Here is a 23,670-nt window from a genome sequence, read left to right as displayed (position 1 = left end):
CCACTGCCTAAAGGTAGTTGCTTGAGGATGAGCTGAGGTACACTTTGACCCAAGCTTGCTTCTGTCAGTGCAGTTTGGCTAAGGGATAGCAGGGAGGAAGGAAAATCCCAGCTCCATTTGCTGTTCGGTTGCAGCAGGAGAAAGGCACCAAGCAGGCAGAAAAATACTGTAAGCGGTAGTGGAGATCTGACTGCTAGTTGGAATTACTTTTCCCCCTGATGCTGTTTGGATTTAGCCCTCTGGCTCTGGCTCTGCTTTCACCTGTCAACTGAGGGTAACAGTACCAATGCCAAGAGTTTGTGAATGTGCCCTTGGCACTTTGCCTGGCCAGCTGGCAGCATATATCATCAGCCAAGCCTCCTCCTCTGCAACCTTGGGCGGGAGGTCATGTCATTACATACAGCCATCCCACCTCCAGGGAGGAAAGTGAATTCCAGCCCCATCCACTGCCCTCTTTGCCATTGAAATGGAAAAGACAGATATCAGTCATCCTCCTTTCATCCACCAGAGGAAAAAATAAAGTTCCTCAAGTTCCCCCCTCTTTTTTTTTTTTTTGTTCCATGAAGATCTCCACCCTAGACAACCTTTGAGGAGCACAGCCATGCCCACTGGAGGTCATACCTCAGGAGGAAGAAGACAGCTCTTTCTGGTGCTGCATACTTATAAGGGAGGGGAGAGAATAAGAGGAGAAGGAGCCTACCAAGCCGGATGGGTCCCAACAGGAAAGAGATTAGAGGCAGATTTAGATGCCATTTGTAGTGAAGGCTGTTAGCATTCCTCTGAATATTTGTACACCTAAACATTAGTTTTGACTGTGCTAGAACATGAAGCCTGTTTAGTCAGATCTGCTTCTCTTTAACTTCTTACACTAATGGCGTGCTCATATTTTTCATAATAATGATATTGGCATTTTCCATTGCCCTCATCATTCTTATGCAAACAAATCTCCCACTGATATGTATGATAAAGACCTTTCAGGCTCAGTTCCTGTGAGGAAAATGTGACAACCTTCCCACAGAAATCAGAATGCTGCCTCCAAAGCCAGTTAGTCCCTTGCTTCCCCTGCAATTCAGCTGTACTCCAGCCCCTCTTCTGGAAGAATTTCTTTGCAAATGCTGTATTTGTAGGCTAAATTCAGACCTGCATCACTTTTCTTTTAAACCCCCCAAAATGCCTTTAGCAGGCATCAATACCTTTGGGGAAATAACATTTTCACACACACTAACAGAGAACAGGTACCACAAAGTGTCATGAGAACTAAGTTGATTCGCTAAGTAATAACCTCAGGCAAAAACTGGCCATTTAAAAAGGTATAAAGAAGTATTTCTTCACTTTTCTATCTATGTAAAACATTTGTTTACAAAAAGTTGTTGCCAATTTTAGACCGTGCTAATTCCACTTACACAGTGAAGTCCTTTACTTACTCATGAACTTCATGAATGCATTTTCACTAATAGCCCTCATATTAGAGTCTCTTCTCCAAGTTCTTACAACAAAAACCTTCCATATGAATCTGAATTATTACATGTTGCACAGCCCAAGTTGGTATTCCAGCATGATCCCTGAATTATTGTTTGTTAAAGAGTCTTAGAACTACTAGAAATATATTTTGTGTGAAATAAATGGTGTTTATTATATGCTCCAAATAAGCTAAAACTCAACACTCTGGACACATATTACCAAACAAACATCGGAAAAAGAGGACAATTGGATGGTCTGTTGCAGAGTTGGGAGTAAGCAACATCAGAACTTTCTTCAGCAGGTGGGACTTAGCCATCATGTAATCTTTGTACGTTTTTAGCTTGATGTATGATATTGTTTAATTAGTCGGTATTTAAGAAAATGAAGACCTGAACAAAGTGCAGGAATTTACCCAGTTGTCGTGGCTTAGGTGAACTCACTGTGACTTAGTGATCTCTTTTGCCCTTTGCTTGCTGTTAATCTAGAACCCCTCTGCCTTTCTTCAGATGCTTCTGCTGACACTTTTGCATGGTGTTTCTGTTATGAGGAAGTTTTTGATGCTATTGCGTTGATGTTTGGACCTTTCAGTCAAATGGACCTTTCTGCACTATTTCTTCAGAGTACCACTCCTGTGTGTTTGCCTTGCATGAAGCTACAGTGATGCTGCATTAGAGTGCGTGTGCGTGTGTGTGCATGTGTGTGTGCGTGTGTGTGTGTATGCGCCACTGCTATATCCCTGGCTCCAGAGTGTCTTCACATAATAACAATCTCCTCATGTTTGAGTCTGTACCACTGTATCATGATGTCCATGTGACCTGAAGTGTATTAGGATTTCCTTACAGGCAAACATGCCATGCTGTACTCTGTCCAGGTTTTTTTCTCTTAAGAATCATAACAGTGTAAAACAAGAGTGAGGAAAACTTTAGCCATGTGTGATTTTAAAAGGAGAAGCAATACAGGACCATTTTAAACACTGACTTTTTTTTGTTGTTGTTATTTGCAACAAGCCCTGCTTTTGCAGGTTCATAACCATGAAGCCATGTTTTCTGATATTGTGTAAAATAATGCAGATAAATCATCACTCAACTCATCTAAATGCACACCTATTTATGTAATCACCACGCACATAGTCACGCATCTCTCCCTTACTTACCTTCAGAATGAAACAGTTTATTTGCTTGGCAGTTGTTTTTTGCATTAATTTAAACAGTAAATTCAGACAATGATATTCTATTGTACATGCAGTTATACTCTTATTTTCTCAATTCCTTTAGACTCTGATAATGACAGTTGATGTTTTGAAGTTGTTATGTCTGTTCCCCCTCCCCCCCAAAAAAAATTAATGCTCGTATAGAAAACCTATCGAATAGAAAAATCATATTTGGTCCAAGTCATCAAATATTATTCACTAATTATGATAATAATAACAAAGTGAAGCAAGCTTACCTTAGCTCAGGACACTGTTTGCTGTATTCCAGGCAGTTCCCCCTGCTTATTCAGTTGAAAAGGGAAAATCCACTTGAATTTAAAAAATACAGTCTTTAAATAAGAGACGAGTGAAGGATTTGAGGAGTCCTCCTCTGAGCTCCTGTTCCACTTGTTTCAGCAAGTTGCAAACACCTAGATCCAATAGTAGCTGAGAGTGACTTCCCTCTCTTCTGGTGTTCTGTGGGCTGCGAATCTGCGAGAGCAGACCTGAGACAGTGCTGCAAGGGAGAGGCAGTGGGGGGACCTTGGCACTGAGCTGGACCAAACTCTAAATATAACTCAACCCCCTTTCCGTGCAGTTCTCTTCATACTCTGAAAGCAGATGACCTTGTCAGAAAACTGACCTCACAGCCTGTCACTCTCTACAAAGAGAGTATCTAAGGGAACAGGACTGCACTGTAAGAGGACAGAAAAGCAATCAACCATCTGCTTGCAGCAAATGAATGTAGGTATGAGCTCTATTTTTATGGCAGTTGCAACCGATCGAATCGTAATGTGCTTTATTTGATCATTTAGGCAAATGCGTTGCATGCCAGTTCACGAAAAACTGTACAGATGAGAGATCACTTTGTAATTTCTAACCTTAAATAGAGATTCCTGACACAGATGAAAGGCTGTCACCTTTTCCCCTTTCAAAAATATTAACTCAGCAAAGTATGTAGTATTTCCCATTAATGTTCATTCATATGTGCAAAGCTTCTATCTATAAAAAGCTATCCTTCCTTTCACTTGCTCTTACAGTGAGATTTTTGGAAGAATGTGAGTTAAATTGACAAGTGTTTATTCCAGTACTGTATAAATTTGAGATGCTAGGATAGCTTGGGAGGGCAGTGCTACCTGCAGTGTCTGAGACCAAACTGCAGAGAAATGTGTAGTATATGCAGAGAGTAAGCAAAAGAATAAGAAGTGTAGAAATATAACCCTTGGGGCCTTGGGTAGGGAACTGCATTTCAACAGATGTTTTATAATCCAGGGAGTTTGCCACTCTAACTCTATGTCGCGACATGGCAGGTTATTTTGTTCTTAACCCGAAGCAGAGTTTACCTTGATACAGATCAACCTGAAACTCTTGTCAAACAGGAACCTGATACTGCTATGCCATATAAAGACCTCTGAATAAAAAAAGATAAAGAAATCTGAACAACTAGAAGTTTTCTTTCATGTTTTGTGTTAAGACATGGTGAGGAGTTGGAATACAAACTTGTTTGCAGTATTATTCTTTGTTGTGATGTGATTGTTGTTGGTGACACTTAGCTAAGTGGATGCCACATTATATGCATGTGTGCAATTTTTAATGTTGAGGGGAAAAAAAGAGAAAAAGTTGGGACTATGAGATTATGATAACCTTATACTGTAGATGTATATGCCTGCAAAATATCCATGAGCTGGAAAGACTTGAATGATATAAGTGGTCAGTAAAATATCAATGCATAGCTGTGAACAATAATGCAATTTGGGCTGTTTATTTCTTGCAAAGTGTGTTCTATATTTTTATTAAAACATACTATTTTTGGCAAGTTCCGCTATGTAATTTTGTCATGATCTATTGGCTTCAAGTCTGTAGGGTCATCCAGACAGACTCTGTGTGTTACCTTCACAACAAGCACTGCAGCTGTGAGTCACAGCTACTACCCAAAATAAATGAGAGAACAGTAGAAAATATGGATCTCCTGCATTATTATGGGAGATGTAACATCTGGGACCATACCACCGCATTCCTGGGCAAAACTTATCTATAGTCAGATATAGACTGGAGTCCACTATTTGAGTAGTTTTGTGGATTTATCACAAGTAACTACCCATTTCTGCCCGATTAACAAAAATGAATATTTGTTAGGAGTGAATATTATAACTGTAATGAAGAATGTTGCTGTTTGACTTTGGAGAGAAGACCTGAAAAAGGAGTGAGTCTGCCTCCAGCTAGAGAAATGTTGGGTGACATACCAGGGCCTTGGGAGTACTGAGATTCTAAAAGTATATGGTACCAACTTTAGTAAACACTGATAGCATCATAATACCTACACTCCAGGTTGGTAGCCCTGGTAGTCCAGGGCAACCTGACTATTTCCAGCTCCACAGTGCCACTGCCATGTCTGCCCCTCTTGTCATCCGTGCTGGGATATGGAAATCGCAGCAGAAATGCTGATCCAGAGCAGGAAGGAGAGAGGGAAAGGGAAGGAATATGTACTCTTCCTCCCCGGCACCAGTTGGTGCTCTTCTCCCTCTACAGCAAAGAGCTGAAGCAGTTTCCATGCATGAGAAATAAGTAGTTCTTAGAGAGAAAAAAAAAGAAATCCCAGTGCCATCTTATCTGTCAGGCCCTACCTGGGTGCAGCTTCCCTAGGGGTAGGTCCTGGCTGATATCCAGCAGACCAGATTGGCTGGAAGGCAGCCCACGTTGAGGGATTTTCCTCAGCTCTACTTGAGGCCCCTGAAAAGAGCACCCTGCTCCTTTGTACATGACATTTTAGGAGCAGTGTGACCTTTAGTGGCACTGTAAATACTTTTCATTGGTAACTGTGTTGTGAAGGATTCAGTGGCATTGCCTGTCACCAGTGCAGAGAGCTGCTCTGGACGTTCTCAAGATAGGGCAGTTGGTTGGTTGATATGTCTGCAGTGTACTAAAACATGATTTCATGTTCTTATGCCAGGTGGCAGCAGAACTTGCATGGAAAGAAAGTGTTTAGTCTGTGGGAGAGCATTGCATGATGTTTTTGATTTCTTGGGTTCTGTTCCTGTGGCATATTGAATATGTTGGTAATAAGGAGGACCTGTGTTTTTGATACTTTCCTTTTAGTGACTTTACCCAGCATGGTTTCGGCCTTTCACATGTAGATTTGCATGAGCTCATGAGACCCCGTCATTCATGTTGCAGATATATTCACCTAGGAGAGATTTCGGTACTAAAATAAATGTTTTCCTATTCACTATTTTTTCTGATGAAACAAAAGAGAAAATTTTTGATATCAGTGAGGCTTGCATTTTCCCAGTTAAACTGAAGGTGAGATGCTTTAGGAGGTTATCGTTATTTTTTTTCTAGGTCCACACCCGCAGATATATTTTTTTTTTGTAAAATGGCTGGATTTCTTTGGATGCTTTTCGTAACCAGAGACAAATCTGTAATGTATAAAACTGGAAATTTATCAAAGATTTTTTTCATTGACCGTGAGTTTTAGTCCTCCTTACAGAACCTTTTTGAATTTGCTCCTTGCAGTGAATCAAGCTGATTTGTGTTTATGGTACCGTCTGGTAAACAACGAGGCTCTAGAGCACGTAAAGAGTTGTTGCATAGTAGGTTCTGAGAACACAGGAACAGTAATACTTTGCCAGGAACTGTGACACACACCTCTCCTATATGAACATTTTGGAAAAGTGGTGATTTTTGCTTACGCAAATAAGATGTGCTGGGTGGTTTGGGGGAGGGAGGTTAGTTTTCAGGGGTGGCTTTTATAGAGCAGTGCTGTTTGTGTGTACAGGACTGTAAATGTTACCTGATGAAAAGAATTTAAGAGTGACTGTATTAGTTCTTCAAGATGGATGGAGCCATATTTTGTCAGCAGTATGTACCAGTTTCTTTTTAAGACTAGTTTTGCATGAGTTTCCTGTCTACAGCACCAAGTGGGAAGTACAGTAGGGAGTCAGGCCCTAGTCTGTGCCTAGCTTTTCCCAGACTCAAGAGCTTATATTTTTTCTTACAATGCTGGTTGGTCTTTCCGCCTCCTTGCAGACCATTTTTCTCTTTGACAATCCAGCCTTCTTGGGTAGCATTTCCTTCGGAGTGATTTGGGTCTGGCTTCTCTAGATCCCAGGCTATTTCCTCTCTATAATGCCTCTGTTGAGACTGATAGCTATTTCAAGCCGGCTTCTTGGAGTTCCCCCGCATATGATCATGCATTCTGTAACCAATATTTGTTAGTGGATTTCTCTTTGATTAAGCCCAAATTCCTAGGTACTTGTGGTTGTTTAAAGACCCCATGGAACATTTTGCAAGGCGAGATATGTGAACCACAATGTCCTGGCCAATTTCCAACATGGTCATCTGTATTCTGACCTTCCCCATTCCCTTGCTTGTTGGAGTTGGGTATGGTGTCCTCCTGCTATTATAAATCATTGCACAGTTTTGCTGTGCAACATGCTGGCACCCTTTTGCATGGTTTGTGAAGTGATTGTAGGGTATATACGCTTGGCATCTGTCAGGAAGAGAAGTCCTATTTACAATGTTAAGTATTTAATTTAGTATTATTTTAACTTTCATCCAATGCATATGTAAACAGCCAAATACCATGCTACTTGCAAACAAACAAACAAACCATAACAAACAGCCTTTCACTTCCTCAGCTCTCTAGGAAAATGAACTTGGAGATTTAAAGAGATCATCTGAAGTTTCAGAACAAAGGGTAGTTTTTGAGAGAACAAAACTAAGTGGAATGAGGAGTTTACAGTGGGTTGCAGATGTCACCTGAGCCTTCACTTGTCGTGTCATTGGCTTAAGAGTACTGAAGCCGATGGCATAACTGATTTGCACTCTGTGCTGAAGTATAACTGTATCTTCAGGCTATGGTTGCTCTTGTTTGACAGGCCTGTCATGAAGAAATTAAGTTGGATGGCATACAATAAAATGGCCTGTCATATTCCTAACATGTTGATTATTTGTGTTTGCCCTTTGCCTGCCATGGGTTTTAAAATTACAGTGAATAAATGAATACTGAATACCTTTCCCTTCTTTCCTTGGTGATGCCATTATTCCTTATGAGACAGCAATAGAATATCATATTCAACCATTCTCTTTAAGGAGAAAAAGTTATTTTATTAGAAGGAGGGCAGCGTACTACTTCTGTGTCTGATCAATCTTTTACTATCATTTTCTCATGTGTTTCTGTTTTATAAAGCAACATATGAAAATGAAAAGGTCAAATTACAAATAATCTGGACTGCGGCTGTACTACAAGCTAGGTCTAACCTTGATTTGTGTCATAAGAGGTTGATTCTTCTGTGCTTGGTATTACATGCATGTATACACCAGAGGATTTCCTCTGGTCTTTTGCTCCCAGCTGTGACCATTTTCTTTTCTTCTGATTCACTCCCAGTCAGCAAGACAAGATGTGGCAAAAATGGGTTTGGAAGTACCAGGTCTTAGAAGAGAGAGGTGTTGAAAAATAGGGGTGAAAGGAGAGGTACTTGTTAGAAATGTTCTGCGAGAGATTCTTTGCGTGGCACAGTCTGACAGATGGTCACGGCTGTGCGCTAAACATTTCCTATCATGTCAGAGCATACCTAAAATTACTTCAAAATGTTCCCGTGAAGATCAGTTCTTTTTTTGCTGGAATGGGCTGTGCTTTTAGTTTAAATTGCCATTCAGTGTGCAAAAGAGGAACTTAAACCAAATATCCTACTACCAGATTTGTCTGGCAGTTGGGTTGTGGTAGGTGTATCTTCAGAACTAGCCAGGAAAAGTGTTTATGTTTTGATAAGACTGTTGTATTTACAGGACATACTATTGCCATTATTTGGAAATTATTACACTGGAGACCTACAGACTGCAATAAGCTCTGCCTTGGCACAAGCTTAGGCAAGATGGAATAGGAAGGAGCTTAAGTTATCTGACTGTTACCTAACAGGGCAAAATTTAAGCTCTTTGGATTTATTTCTTGGTGGGACTGTGTCTGTTCCTGCTGTGTCACATATTGTGTGCCCCTTAGGTATGCCTCACAAGTGCACTTTAAAATACCTTTTTTTAAAGTGTTTTGGCAGATAAAGTCTGCAGTTGGAAGTGTCCTCACAGACAGGAAGGCGTACTGTGCTGCTGGGATAGGCTGGACTTAGAAAAGGAATTCTTAGTGTTTACAGGTGGGAAAGAAAAGCGGTGACCAGACCTGTGGACACAGTGGTTGGGTTTAGGATGATAGAGCACTGGCAGGCACCATATGTAATTATCATGGAGGTTGTCTCAACCTAAACATAGAGGCAGCTTTCACATGTTCTCTTACTGGTTTCTAGGATTGCATCTTGTTTTATTGCACTATTTAAAATGTTTTGGCTAATCCTTGTTCAAGGAGGTAAAGGGGTGATTTTTTTTTTCTTACTGTCACCTTGATTTCTCAGTAGTGCCACTGCAAATGATGCTTGCCCATGATGGGGAGAATTATTTACCTTTCTGAGGCTGCCAGTGGACCCTTTCTAGTTTAGTCAGAACAACTTGAGAAAGGAAAGGGGTGCCACCACTTTTGTAGCTATTTTTGATGGTGTGGTTATGTGGCAGTCTTCCCCAAAAAGCAGCTTATTTTTTCAATCAGTTTGCTTGGTAATCATTTTATCTCATTTACTAACAATTTCCCAACTATTACTGTGGTAAATAGCAAGCTACTGGTCCAAAGAAAGACCTTAATAATAAAATTTGTATTCTCAGTAGTTCCATGTGGCTAGGCTGGAGGGCCACAAAAAGGTTTCATAGGTATTGCTTGCTCAGCTGCCTTTAAACCATGGGCTACAGGGAATTTGACCTATTATTAGGCTTCACTCCAGGAAAAATCAGAACTTTTCATTGCCCATAGAGGAGGAACTTGGAGAGGATCAGCCTGGTAGACATGAGAGAGATCCTCCTTTTGGTATTAGCAGTGCCTATGACATATATGGATGAGTAATTTGGTTCTGTCCAGGAAGGCAGTTTAAACTACTCTTTTCCTATTGCTGTTATGCACTGCTGACTTCAGTGCCTGCTTCTCCCACTGCTAAGCAAAACCTGTTCCTTCCTTCCAGCTGGCTCTTAGTCTGTCTGTCCACACCTTTTGCTTTGTAAGGCAAGTACTTCAGTTTGGAGTACTTTAAAATATTTAAATGTTAATCTTTTTTCATAGCTGCTCAGTGCCCAGTCAGGCCTATTTCATTTAAAAGACCTCATCTGTTCCTTTGGACACTGATGGGCTTCCTGGCTGGGCCAGGGAGCTTCGTGTTTCCTGCTGCCTTGAGGAATCGTACCAGAATGATGTTAAAATACTGTCATCACTGCTTTTAGGCCAGTCACTATGGTCAGCCCTGCTGTGGTGGCAAGAGGTTGCCTTTTAACTGAACTAGGATAAACAGGGTCCTGGGAGCTGGTTTTGCTGACAACTGTTACATTTTAAAGAAAATTAATTGACGTTGCATTGTATATACCCAATGTGACTCACAGGGAAGTTGAAATGAGAAAAGTTCAAAGAAATGCATTGACATGTAGATTAATTAATTTGATTCACTGAAGATTTAGGCCACTTTTTAGTGAAAAAAGTATGAAAATAATAAGAAAGATCTTAATTCCTTTTTCCTGCCTTCCCTCTTTCCCCCTCTCCTTCCTTCCTTCCAAAGAGAAGGAATCTAAGATGACAGATGAGGAAAAACCTGGAGATCCGCCCAACACACTTGGCATTTTATCCAGAATCAAATAGTTCTCATTCTGCTGAATTTAAAGCTGGAGCCCTGAGAAATAATTTTTCCTCAAATTAATGAATGCAGAGTAAATCAGTACTGTTTAATCAATCAATCAATAAATAAAAGCATAGCATTCAAAGCTGCCTGAAATTAATCCATCACACTGTGCCTGAACCTTGCCCACCTACAGAGTAATAATTAGCACATGCGTTTTTCCTGCAATGTTTCTTCAACCAGGAGATTAGCATAGCAAATAAAAAATCCAGGGCTTTTTGTTAAAAAGTGGAAAAAACAGGCCCTATCCAAAGTTTCTTATGTTCTGATTTTAGATATGAGGCAATTTTAGGACAGCCAGAGGTGGGTGGAAGTCAGGGGAAAAAGAAACAGAGCCATGAAATTTGCAATAATAAATCACATACAAAGTTTTTGAGTTAGTACATCTAGGTGAATACTGATATATAGGACTGATGGGAGCATAAGGGAGAATGTAGGACTTCTGTAACAGTTCAGACCCATGGGCTCTTCTGACCCAGAGTATGTCTCTGACTGTGGGCCATGCCAGATACTTCAAATAAAAGTTGAAGGAATCTCCCTCATGGATGCGTAAGGCAGGTTCCCTCCAAATTCCACTGTGGTGACTAGTTTGACTGCAAGAAGTGAACTTTTCCTTTACTGCCCTTTATCACTGTGGGTCTTCTGGATATCAGATAAATGTCCATTCTCCCTAAGCTTCCAAATCAGAAAACTAACAGAAATGATTTGCTTAGGTACCTTTGGGTACTTAAGCAAAAGAATATTTTTCTAACCCAAACTTCAATAAATATCTTTTTAATTACATGTTCATTGGTTGTTCCTATATTATGAAAAGTGGTAAGCAACATGCCTCTTCTCTGTCTCAAAAAAAGAAAAAAGGAAAGAAAAAAACCCTGTTCTCTCTATCCTCTATGAAGAACTTCCCATGCCTTGAATCATTTTTTGTTTGCTTCCGTTATTTCAGTGATAGAATGGCCAGAACCGTAAGTCGCGTTTTCCAAAGAATTGTAACATTTTCTGTTCCTTTTCAGTTGCAACATTTTGTTTATTTTGTGGCATTATGCTCCTAGAAGAATTTCACTTTCTCAGTCAGTCTAGCTTAGTTGTTAAAAGAATTATTTGTATTGTGGTCACTTTAACTCCTTTAATAATCACTTTAGAGTAGGGAAGTGGCATGTAAAGGTCAAAAGACTGAATAATGATGAATCAGCCTAACAAACACAAATTTGTATGTAGTAGGTAATATGAACAAAATTGCTTTCACATTATAGCGTGTGTCATGACCTCAGGTATCATTAATGTCTTGTCTGCCTGTAAAAATACTGGAATAAATGACCAGGCAAATATAACTTCTTCATGACTATAATAGTTAATAAAGGTGATGATTAAAGGAAACCTGTTAAATTATATACATATCTGTGTGTCTCTTTATTTGTGTGTATGTGTATAAACACACACAGAGGTGTATGTATATTTATATATATATATGTGTGTATGTATTTAGTATACATATTGATGCACTCAGGCATATGTATATGTATATTTAATTTGAAAGCAGTTTGAAACCATTGCATTGAATGACTTTACAATAATGTGATCAATGAGAAAAATAAGAAATTCTATTTGTGTGTGTGTGTGTTAAGCATAAATGGCTTTTTTCTTTTCAGCACAGTTCAAAATAAATTCAAATATAAATATCTAATGACTGGGGAAGCCTGTTAGTAGTTGTCTATGTGACATCCTGCTGATATAATACCAAAGAAGAAAGTGAAGAGCTCTTGAATTTGCATTTATTTATCTATATCAAGAGCACTCTGTGGGAGTTCAGCATACTTTTATGACCTTGTGGTTACCTAAGATGCATACATTGCAGGAAAGCAGCTACGGAGGGCTGCTGCTGTAAGTAACCCTATCTGTCCCGCAGTGTCTTCCATCAGTGCCTGCGCATCTGGTCATTTGCACAATGAGAGGGATCAAAGTCAACACTGTATTAGTCGATTAGATTCTGTATTTGTGTCAACTTGTTACTAAGGAAGGAGTTGTTCTCTCCCCTATTCTGTCAGAGGGAGGAATCTTCTGTGTGGTTTGACACCTCAAAACAGGGCAGGCAGTACTACCCTAATGTAAACACGTCTGGAATCCGTGAGCTGGATGCCTCTGCATTTATTCATGTCTAGTTACGTTTTACTTTATGAGTTACCTCACTGACTTCCAGGTACTTACTTGCAGAGTGAGATACACTGCTCAGTGGGAGCAAGGGTGGCCGAACCTGGCCTCGGGTACTTGGACATCCCCAGCAAAACCCTCCTGTCATCCCTGGAGTTGACGTGGTGTCACAAACAATCACAGCTTGAAGCTTGCTGCTGTCTCACTGGAGTATGACTGACTTTTCTAGAACAGATGAGAAGTCCTACCGGTTCATGAAAGAAAGGTGCTCGGATACTGCAGAAAGGGGCTCAGATTAGAAGTGTTTTCAGAGATGTTTGTTGAGTCTGGGGCCAGACTCTTCTTTCCCTCTTCTTTCATTTATAGCTGAAAGAGGAGAAGGACGTTGCATCACAACGTGCAGTCCAAAGCTCAGATGGGCAGTGAGCAGGTGGTACATTGTTTGTCAAGCTATATCATGGAAACCATTTGTCCAGTTTTAGATTGCTATTACTAGCAGTGTATCTTTTAGTTATGAGAGAGAGAAGAGGTTATTTAAAACTTAAAGGCCCCTCCTGTTTCCCTTTCAAAGCATGCGAAGTGGGATTTTAAAAGGAATGCTTAAAGATCGCACTCAGTTTTCCCTGAATCTCTCTAATTTCATTTATTTACAGTGTGAGGTAAATGCATTGAGAAGGAGCTGACTCAGCATTTCAGTTTGGTGAGACACGCACAGATTTATTCAGCTACAGGTACTTAGGGCTAGGGAGAAGCCGAGCAAGAGAAACCAAGAGGGCGCGCATTCTGAACTGTTGGGTGTACTTCATTTGTGTAATCCATCCAGAGCCTGCTTGGATGCAGTGCATCCAGGGCTTCAGGGCTGTAGTGCTGGTACATGCAAAAGCTGGTAACTTCTCCAGCATCTCTGGAGTCAGGACAGAAGATATAGGGGGGGGGTGATATACAAAAGTCACTAACAGTCTCTGAAACCCAGAAGCTGCTCCACCAAAATGCAATGCAAGAAATTTGCTGGAGGAAGAGTCATATTGGGGGAAGCAAGCCCATGGTAGAGCTCAGTGATAATATCAAGTCACCAAGGCATGCTTAAACTTTCAAGAATATGCTGGATGATGTAATTTTACAGCTTCTTTTAATGAAGCAACATATCTCACACTCCAAAGTGAGTGGAAGATATAAATGGCCAGTCACTCTGGAGAGGAATAGCAGCGGGAAGGAGCTGTTGGTGTGTAGAGGGAAGCACACGGTGCAGGACCACTCAGACATCCTCAAGAGAATAGGAATTAGGAACCCAGTAGATTGACACAGATATCGGAACTCCAGCATAAGAATGACATTTTTTAGTCTCATAAATCTTCAAGTTTGTATCTCCCCTCTTTGTCTGCTGCCCTGTGTTAGGCTATACAGAACTAGATAGAATTTTGTGAGCGTTAATATAAAAATTTATAATAAAATAAAATAAACCCATGTCACCACTGAAGACATCAAGAAACAAAGCAAAACAAGCGAGCTGTGGAATACTATCTCCTGGCCACTTCTAGTGGTCAGCAAACTTTCCCAGAAAATCTTATGCCTTTGGCCACTGTCTGATGAACACTATTGGGACAGTGGTAAGTGATGTACTAGTAAAAGTAGTAATAGTGCTAGAGAATGCCAACTGTTGTTCTAGCTCATGATCCAAGTGGCAGCTCAGAAGAAGACTCTGTCCGACTCTCAGCTCACCTCTCAGAGAACAGGGAAAATAGCTGCTAGGGCGGCTCATGGAGCCCAATGCTGTACGTGTGCACACTAGTGTGTGCGCGCACTGCCTGGGATTTAAACCTGCCACCTGCCTTGTCCATGTCCTTTGAGAAGAAATCCCAAAATAACTACGCAGTCTCCTCTGATGAGGCTGACTTAGCAGCAGTGTGGGATGGGCACAGCCCGATGTTGCAGCTAACCTGTGGTAAGGGACTGCCAAAGAGGAGCATCCCTGCCCCAGCCAGGAAGCCACCAGCCACTCCCCTTGCATGGGATCAGGCTCTCTCGTGGCCACGGCCCATTCAGTCGCTGATTTGCTGCCACGCTAAACCTGCAAAGAGCAGAAAGCAAATAGGCGAGCTTAGCTGTAATGTCCACTCGGTGGCCCCACTTGTATTACTGCTGTAGGTGTAGGAACGACTCAGGGGCGTTGTTGGATTCTCGTTCAGGATGTCAGAATATGTCGTGATCCCGCACTGAGTGGCAAACGAGTGCTGCGAGTTCTTTCCTGGCCTGCATTTTGGTCTGAATAGAGTTCATTAACACACTTAGGTAACCTCATCATTCAGGGTCTGTTAGTTGCATTGGACAGAAGCAAGTTCTCTTTTCAGTCCCTGCTCTGCTTCTGAGGCTGTTGCAGTTTGCCAGAAATCTAATCTGTACCAAATAAGATTTCATAACAGATGACATCCAATCTGCTAAAATATTCACTGATTTGCTTCAATTGCTAGCTCTCAAAAGTTCCCAGACTTTCTAAAACTCTTTAACAGCTGTCTCAGCCCGGTTTTAGGATGCTGTTATGCAGACTTTTCAAAGTGTGAAAAGGGGTGGAAGTTAGAAGATAGTACTTTCCAGATGTAAATACATACACAAGTTGTTAGCTGTTTTGTTGCATTAGGATTTTCCAAGCCACTGCCTTATTACCATGCGATGTGCAGTGTCGCAGCTGTGGAGGAATAAAGATTGGTTTTCTCCCCTTCATACCCTTTCCGCTCCACTTTACCTTTTATTTTTCAACAGGTGCATACTTCAGAGTGGAATCATGTCTTCCATACTTTGGGTGCTTAAGGAATCATACTGATCCTATTTAAAATAAGTAGTTTCATCTTTAAACTGTCAACTTGTAACTGCAGAATACAGGAGACTTCCACGATGATTGAACACCTGGTTGCGGGGGGGGAGGCATATTCCCGAGTATTCCAGGAGTGCAAATTGAATTCTTCAGTTCTCACTATCCCATTAGCTGGCTGATAATGCTCCTGGCAATGATCGGTGAAATAATTCAGTCCCCAGCAGAAAGTTCTGTATTTGAATACAAAGTCTTTTAAAATGAGAGGCTAATACAGCTCTATGAGGGGGCCTGTGGGTATTTTTTTCCTCCAAGCCTCTCTGTTAATGAAAGAGATAAGGCAGATGAGTGGACAGCATCTTAATCTAAAGAGTTTTCTCTGAAAACATCAGCATCTTTTAGTCTTGTGGTCATTCTGCTTGAAATGGGGGAACAGTGCCTTTGCTAAATACTACCAATAAGAGTCACACAACTAAAAAATGGGCTCACAGAAAAAGTCTGTATATATTTTTATACAGTCAGACATTATACCATTCTTAGGATTTTTACTCTTGTAGGTAGTTAGTAAGGCATTCGTGCATGTGTGTGTGTGTGTGTGTGTGTGTTGGGTTTGATTTTTTTTTTTTCTTCCTTCATCTGCAAGACTTGTCTTCATAGGAGGAGGTGACTCATTCCATGAGAAGTGTCAGCAAGCTTAGCAGGAAAGCTGTGTTTTCTAAGTGAACCTCTGGTCCACAGAGCCATTGCTTTTTTTAGTCTCTAGCAGCAGTGCTGTTGCTTGTTTTTTTGGTCCGATGATTTGCTGAGATAGGTCTGTGATTGTGTTTGGTGAGTGCAGTGCTATGGAACCCAGGTTGTTTTGCTCATCCTGAAATAAAGCAGAGAGATGTCATGGATCTTGAGACATTGTAGTTTATTAGAAAGGTCCTTTTTCGTTGTTCAATGCTTAGCTCAATTCAAGTGAGGTTTCTGGAAAAAATAGACATTTCTCCCTGTGATTCTGCAGATGGTACCAGCTTTGCAGAATTACAGAAGGCTAAGGAAATCTATTGCCTTCTAGATGAAATACTGTGAAGAAGAGGGGAAAATTGGACTTCTTTTTAGGTGAATGTCAAATACTGGTAAAGTGTTACTAATTTCTGTTACAGCTGTGTTTAGTGCCAATCTTAGGATTGTATTATTGTGACAAACCTTCAGTTGAAGATATTATCCCTATTTCTGAATGTGAAGGTAGAAGATGGATTTAAAAAACAGAGTAACAAAACCCTTTTTTTCTCATCAGATCCGTCAGATGATGAAGCTAGTGAGAAGGCAAGTGATGAGAGGAGAGCAATGCATCAGGATTCAGACTCCAAACCTGCTGTGACAAAGAAAAGAAAGAAGGTTTGTAAGTTTAGCAGTTGTGTAGAGCACAGAGGTGATAATGCATAAGGAAATGTACTCCCTTTTTCTTCAGTAAGGGGGCAGTTTTCTTCACCTTTTGTCTGATCTTTTTACATAATAGGATTCTTTTATAAAGTGATTTTGACTTATTTGGAAGTGTTGAGTTCCAGTACATTTCAATAATAACTTCACTCTTGTTTTGTGTAAACTGAGGTTGCTGAGCCTGCCTCCTGCCTCGTTACTTCTGGTGATAAAAGCCTGAGTGATGCTGCCCGGCTTCCTCTCCCTGCACACATGAGATCTTGGAAGCTGTATTTTAAATATTTTACAGCATCTCCACCCAAATATGACTCCATTGAAATGTCCAAGTGAGGAAGAATTTAGGTCCACATGGATGGATGTTTCCATAGCCTTGCACTGTTAAAAGCTTCCTTTAGGACCACTAGGAGCTATGATTCTCAGAACTACATGGAGTATACCCAGGAAAAGGCAGTGACATCTTTGACAGACAGCCTCCCCCCAACTTTAGCAGAAAAGAGTCATCTAAAGCTGAGCTGATTTTAAGAAGTCTCTTGTTTGAAGGTAAATTTCTTGTGTCTTCCTGGTATCATACAGGAGAATGGACTGAATGGCTGTCAAGGAGCTAAAACAACACTGGAGGCTCCCTCTCCTTGAGATCAGTATAAATTTTGACCTAGGTCAGTACTAAATAAAAGCCTTCACTCTATGATGCCTAGGCAGTTGCCCAAGTGAAAAACATTTGTAGTAATATTCTCTTTTGTAGCAGAGAAGTAGAAGCAACACAGTAAATGTGCAGTATTAATTGCTATCCTTTTGGGTATCTTTCTCAGACATCCAAGAGCTAAGTGAGCCAAGAAATCTGAACTGCTTCCACATTTTCATTAGGAAGGAGACAACTGAGCAATATAGAAGGTTGTATTGCCTTTCTGCGCACTGTACCTGGTGGCAGATATTGAGGACTTCAACTCAGCAAGGTTGCCTCTAGAGCTCCTTTTTATCAGCACTAAGTTCACTTATACGTTTGGAACAAAATAAGCTGGTGTATCTGGAGGAGGTACTTTGCTCGTTCTATGAGAATGTTAGAAAGGATAAACCTACACAAGTTATCCTGCTGAATGGGAACTGGGACTGCTCACCTGTGGCCCAGAACACATGCCACAGCTCTTCCTGTACAATAAGAAATATCAGTTTGTATTTTGGAACAGGTAATTTAATGTTAAGTCATTGCCTTATAGAGTTTCATGGCTAATAGGAACTCAGTGTCATGGATGTGTTGTTGCAGGTCTTTTATAGCAAAAAGGCTTGCTGATCAGATGTATTTACACAAAGGTAGTAGTTTTGTTTTCTGGTGTATTTAACATAACCTATTTTACTCACTCATCCCTGCCTCATTCACAGTCTGGAAGCTATTCTGCAGTGGACTTAAAACCATCTTAAAACCAGTCAGGAGACAACTAAATAGAATTATGAACATTTATGTTTCCAGTCTGCAAACTGTCCTCTGGCTTACAATGAAATGAATAATTTGTCTCCAATCTGAATGGAGCGCTGATGTGTTTACTTTGCCACTAACTCCCAAAGTTAGAGTATATGGCTGACCTAGAATGTAAACTTTCACACGCACACAAGAATGTTTTCACTTTACATTTGAATTTCCAGTAACTTGGCAACATGTAAAGAAAAAAAGTTGTGTTAGAAATATAATACAGGAAATATTTTATGTTCTGTCTGTGATTAACAAACAAGGAATTTATGACATTTTAGTTCATAAATCAGTGGTCTCAGCACAAATTTCCTGTTTTCTGCATTTTAAGAACTTCCTTGTAAAAACAGCATAAGAACACAGAGCACAAGGGAGCCGTGTCAAAAACCAGTAGGTTGTCTGTTCTGTATCTTGCATAAGAAAAACATGCAAATGACCTTTTCTTAAGGGTGGCATGCAAAGAGCTATGGAATGAGTAGGTAGGCAACTAACACTTATGAAAGGGTCAGAAGTTCAGTCTAGATCAGATGCCTAAATATTTTAAGATTGCAGATCATCAAAAGACATGTAGATTTACGGCTATTCACCACCATTTGTTTTCTCTTACTTTTATGGCTTTATTTTTAATGTCTAGATACAGTGGACTTGTATTTCTGGGCTAACAGTATACCATGCATATATATGTGTATGTATGTATATGTATATATATGTGTGTATATATGTATGTATGTATGTGCTGCTGTAAAGGAGTTTTGTGAATCTTCTAATGCTGGTCTGAGGAAGCCAGGCTTTGCCTACAAGCCTGCTGTGTACTTCTGTTGCCATTGAAATAAAGGGCTTCATACTGTGTTCAGAAAAGAAGCCATGACATTTGGTGATATCTTAAGCACTTGAATGAAGAGTTATCAGTGAGAAAATTTTGTTTCTCTTAGAGAACATTTTTCAGCTCTGTGGGTTTTATTCTTTTCTCACACAGATACAAGTTGGGAGTGCACATGGTGTTTTGCACATTTATATGAAACAGTTCACAATATATGTGAAGGTAGAAATGGGCCCAACGTGACTGAGTGGCATTTTTCTATGTTCTGAAAGACTCATACATGGAGTGGTGAAGCCTTCTAGGTTAAGGAACCATTGTATTCTGTGGGAAGAAGGAGAAGGGAAGAAGGTCATCCATTTCTGGCTTTTTGATGGCTTGGTAGTGTCCCTTGACTAAATCGGTACAAAGGCTTGTTCTCTGCCTAAAATGTGATGCTGAATATGGAAATTGTGATGAAAACACCTGGCAAGTGGTCTTTGAATATCTATAGACAGCTGGGATGCATAAGGGTAGAGCAGGAGCTGAAGGCAGAGGGTAGCTCTGTTTTAGTCTGAATGTCTGGGAATGCTAACAGCAGGGTTAGGAATGAAGAAATGTACGGTATTCTTAAAAGCACTTGAATCAGAGTCAGGACAGAGATTTCAAAAAACAAAAATAAAAACAAAAAAACTTACGTTAACCCTGGAGCAACCTTATTAGGTCAAGAGAGTTTCTACTTGCAGTTAGTCCCTTGATTTCCAGTGGTGATCATATCTGTTTATACTTGAGAAAATCACAGGGACAGATCCCTGTTTGTTGAGGCAAGATGTGGACTCCCTCACAGCTTCTCATGGGTACGTATTGACCCAGGCTGCAATATGAATTCCAGCCCTAGGTGTAGAGTGCTGCTCTGGCTGTAGTTGTCCCCCAGCCAAACCTTCTCTGCTAGTTCCTAAGTCTCACTTCAAACCTCAGCCAATTCCAGGGCCACTTCCAAACAGTATTACTGCCTTTGCTAGTGTTGACTGTGTTTGCATAGCAGCACTTAAAACAGGGGCAAGCAAAGGTCCTTCGTTTATGGTGAGTGTGGTGGTACCCCGTTTTTTATAGCTAAATTGAGGCGGGGCTAGGGGGAGAAAAGGGGAAGTGTAGCCAAAACATAAACAATGAAAGTCCCCAAAATGCTTCTGAGTAAAGTAATAAAGTTATGAGAATGGGCATGAAAAGGCACAAATGTGGTGGCAAGGGCCAGAGGGTGCAAGCTATCAAGAAGTGGCCTTCTGTCAAGAAGGCAGTGGAGGAAGTGCTCAGAGAGGTTTGCATACTCTGCTGACTTTTCCTTGGCCCTCTTGGTCCTGTGGCTCCTGCCCTCAGAGGAAACGGAGGAGCGCTTCTCTAGGTCTCGGCCAGACTCCCTTTACCGCTGCTATTTCCCCTCCAGGCCTTCCCCAGGGGCTGGTGCAGGACTGGCTGCTCCTCAGCTTTTAATGTTCCAAGTGATGAGCCTTCACCACAGTTGCTCACAAGAGTAGATTTTTCCAGCCAAATGCATCATAGTGGCAAGGAGTTTTCTCCTGCAACTCAGCCCATTTTCCCACTGCTCTGCATCGAATCACCTGTTAAGCTCTCAAGCCCGCATTTGTAGATTAATTTGCATTTGTAATTTTCAGTCCCTAAGAAGGCCAAAGAAAGAGAATTGCTGTGCTTAAAACAAGGAAAACCTGTGCCTCACTTCCTCTGTCTTGGACAATTTTAGGGGGCTTTCAGACAGATCCTCACCCTGGCTTCTGTGAACAGGGACTCTAGCTAACAGACCAATTCAGCCTGCTCACTCAGGAACAAAAGAGAGTTAATAATAGTGAGATGTGTTGGATAAAGATTATTCTGAAAGGTAACATGTATTTTTCTTATGTGTATTTGATCCTGCCTGCTATGAGCAGACAAGGCAAGAATGGAGCAGAGCAAATTTTAAACATCTTTTCCTAAGTTTTACATTACAAACGTCAATGGAAATCCAGAGCATGATTGTTTCCAATTATTTTCTCCCAGTTCCATACTATCTTTAACCATCTGGATGTTCATATTAGACCCAATTATTATAGAGTCCTATTGGCTAAATTAAGAAAAATGATCACACACAATAACAGGGATTAAATTTATATAATTTTTGAAAGTTCTGTTCATGTTTTTCTCTCTCTTTTTTTTTTAATTTATCCAAACTGCTTTTGACCGTTTTATGGATGTATGACTACAAACCTGGATGTTTCCGCTTTCCCTTCTTTTATTCTGCTCTTAGTTACAACAACAGAGGTCTTTATTCTGAAATTACTCTAGATTACTTGATTCCCTCTACAAATGGGGAGGCTTGGTTTTGTTTGTTTTTCCTTAACCCGGTATGACAATTTCTGTATCCCTCTCTTACCTCCTTTTGCTGGTTTTTTTCAGATGATCATATATCAAAAGTTGAGTCTTTTTTTTTCTCTTTTTCTGTGCTTTGCAGCCTACAGAGTGTTTTCTAACTCAGCCTGAAGAAAAACAGGAGAGCACTGTAAAAGCAAAGAGGAGAAGGAAGGTATGAATGTCCTAGGATGTATTTGGGGCACCGGGTGCATATGATATTATAAGATTCACAACACTGTGACAATGTGGAGTAATATGGTCAAAGATATTGCAGCCTATTTTAGAGAAGAATAGAAATTCCCACTTTTTTGACTTCACTTCAAATACTCGCTTCCCATGTGAACTGAATTGTGACACTTGTCTACACCCCAGTCAAGGATTGTGTATGTCTGCACCAAGCTTGCAAGTGTTGCTCACTAGGAAAATATAACTGTATCAGAGAAAGATGGATTTTCAGTTGCTGCAGAATCTACCCTATTTCAGCTGCGTGGCCAGACTCCAGCTGCTGTTACATCTCCTGAGCCAAGAACTGTCCTTGTTCCCTCTTCTCATCATAGCATAGGTATATTAATAAATGCTGTGTATTGTCCCTCTGGCCATGCTCCATCCTCATCCTCAACAACAAACACACACTGCAGTCTAGATAGAAACTGTACAGCACCAAGCAAATTAATTGTCTTTCAGGACAGACTGTAAATACTTGGCTTCCTCACAGGGCAGAGAGGTGGCTTTTTTATATTATGTCAGGCCTCTGAATCGTCCAGGGAATGAGATGAGGGAAGAGTGGGATTTAGCTTTAACTGCAGCTCTGGCAGAAATGACCTTGGTACTACTTCCATTGCAGCCAGAGCAAAAGCATCCCACAATAGGAACTGGTGAACCAGACCTAACAAAAACACCCAATTTTCAGGCAAACAATAGGCTCTTAGTTACACCTTTAGTTTCAGTGGGGATATGCCACTAAGGTGACATATACAGCCTGTCAAAAAAATCCATCAGAAAATATTTATCAGGCTAATCTGTAGCTCCCAAACAAACTGCTTTCTCCAAAAAGAAGAAAAAGAAAAGAAAAAACCCTTTGCTTTTAAGCATCTGGAATGAATTGGAAGAAAAATAATAAAACTTCCTGCATGAGGAACATTTCCCCACAGCTCTCCTTGAAGGAAGAGAGTTTGCTCAGGTGTCCTTGCTCTAACTCTCATGGAATTTCTTGGTAGTATCAGGCTTCTCCCCTCAAGAGGACCATAATTTTCCTGAAGGAATCAAGTGGCCCAGGGAATGATGTAATGATCCTGTGGAATGGCAGGTTACGCTGAGTTACCAAGTAAAAAATGAACCTGATAGTTCTGTGTTATTATCTGCTAAATCAGAGGTTCCCAGACGTGGGTCACTGAAGAGGCAGGGTGTAAGGCCCTGGGGCTGGACAAGAGCAGTTCTCCCTAGTGCAGTGTCTTGTATATTGGGTAGGAATAACAATGAAGAGATTCTGTTGTGGGCCTCATACAAAGGCTACGTGTGTTGCAGATGGCCTGTGGCCATTCTTTGGGAAGGCCTGTTTTTAAGCAGTCTAAGGAAAAAGTATTACTAAAGAGTGACAGAGCTTGCGATTGTTGCATGGCAGAAAAACGTAACAGTGTCAAATGAAGGCGAAACTTGAGAGGGAATGCTACAGATTTAGGCATTGTAAAAATCTGATAAACAGCCTGAGATGCGCTGGAAAGTGTTCCAGTGACTTCCAAGGGCTTTAGACCAGGCCAAAGGTTGACTGGAAAGAAAGCATAAGCACTTGGTCTCCTTGTGTTCCACTGTCAAAGATTTGGCTGAGATCTTGCAAACGCACAGCTGGCTTTAAGCAGAAGTGAAATAGGCAGTGGCCTGAAGTGGCAGAGGGTTGAGAGAGGCAGGCTGCCTACTTTGCCATTGCTGTGGGGTAGAGTGGTTTCAGCAGCGCCCGTATGGCTTTTCTGTGTACAGCCTTCTGCTCTTCATGTTGCCATTAAGGGAGTATTTGGGGTGTATCGGGCAGTAGGGAGAAGGTTGGGGATGGATGGAAGGGAAGGAAGAAGCAGGTGCTGGGATGGAAGAGAGAGGGATGGAAAAAGATCTGTCCCCTACATACAACAACTCCTAATAACTGTCTTCAACATTTCCATTGATCTTTGCCACCCCCTCAGCCTGCTGAAATTGCTCTGAAACTACCCACAGCCATGCTAAAGCAGCACTAAC

The 23,670-nt window shown here is 40.9% G+C and overlaps 1 protein-coding gene across 4 annotated transcripts in view; it reads left to right on the top strand.

The window, feature by feature from the left end:
- The window catches only part of CMSS1 (cms1 ribosomal small subunit homolog), a 250,130-nt gene that overhangs the window by 213,737 nt on the left and 12,723 nt on the right, over positions 1-23,670 (top strand). For all 4 annotated transcript variants that reach the window (XM_026076756.1, XM_026076758.1, XM_026076757.1 and 1 more), the window contains 2 exons: positions 16,641-16,741; positions 21,545-21,616. In XM_026076756.1, the coding sequence (XP_025932541.1) occupies positions 16,641-16,741; positions 21,545-21,616 (173 nt within the window). The remainder of the gene's footprint in view (positions 1-16,640; positions 16,742-21,544; positions 21,617-23,670) is intronic.

This window comes from Apteryx rowi, unplaced genomic scaffold, assembly GCF_003343035.1.
Source record: "Apteryx rowi isolate R43461 unplaced genomic scaffold, aptRow1 scaffold_439, whole genome shotgun sequence".
NCBI lineage: Eukaryota > Metazoa > Chordata > Aves > Apterygiformes > Apterygidae > Apteryx > Apteryx rowi.
The sequence above is the reverse complement of the archived record's forward strand: the minus strand, read 5'-3'. Positions and strand labels throughout refer to the sequence as shown.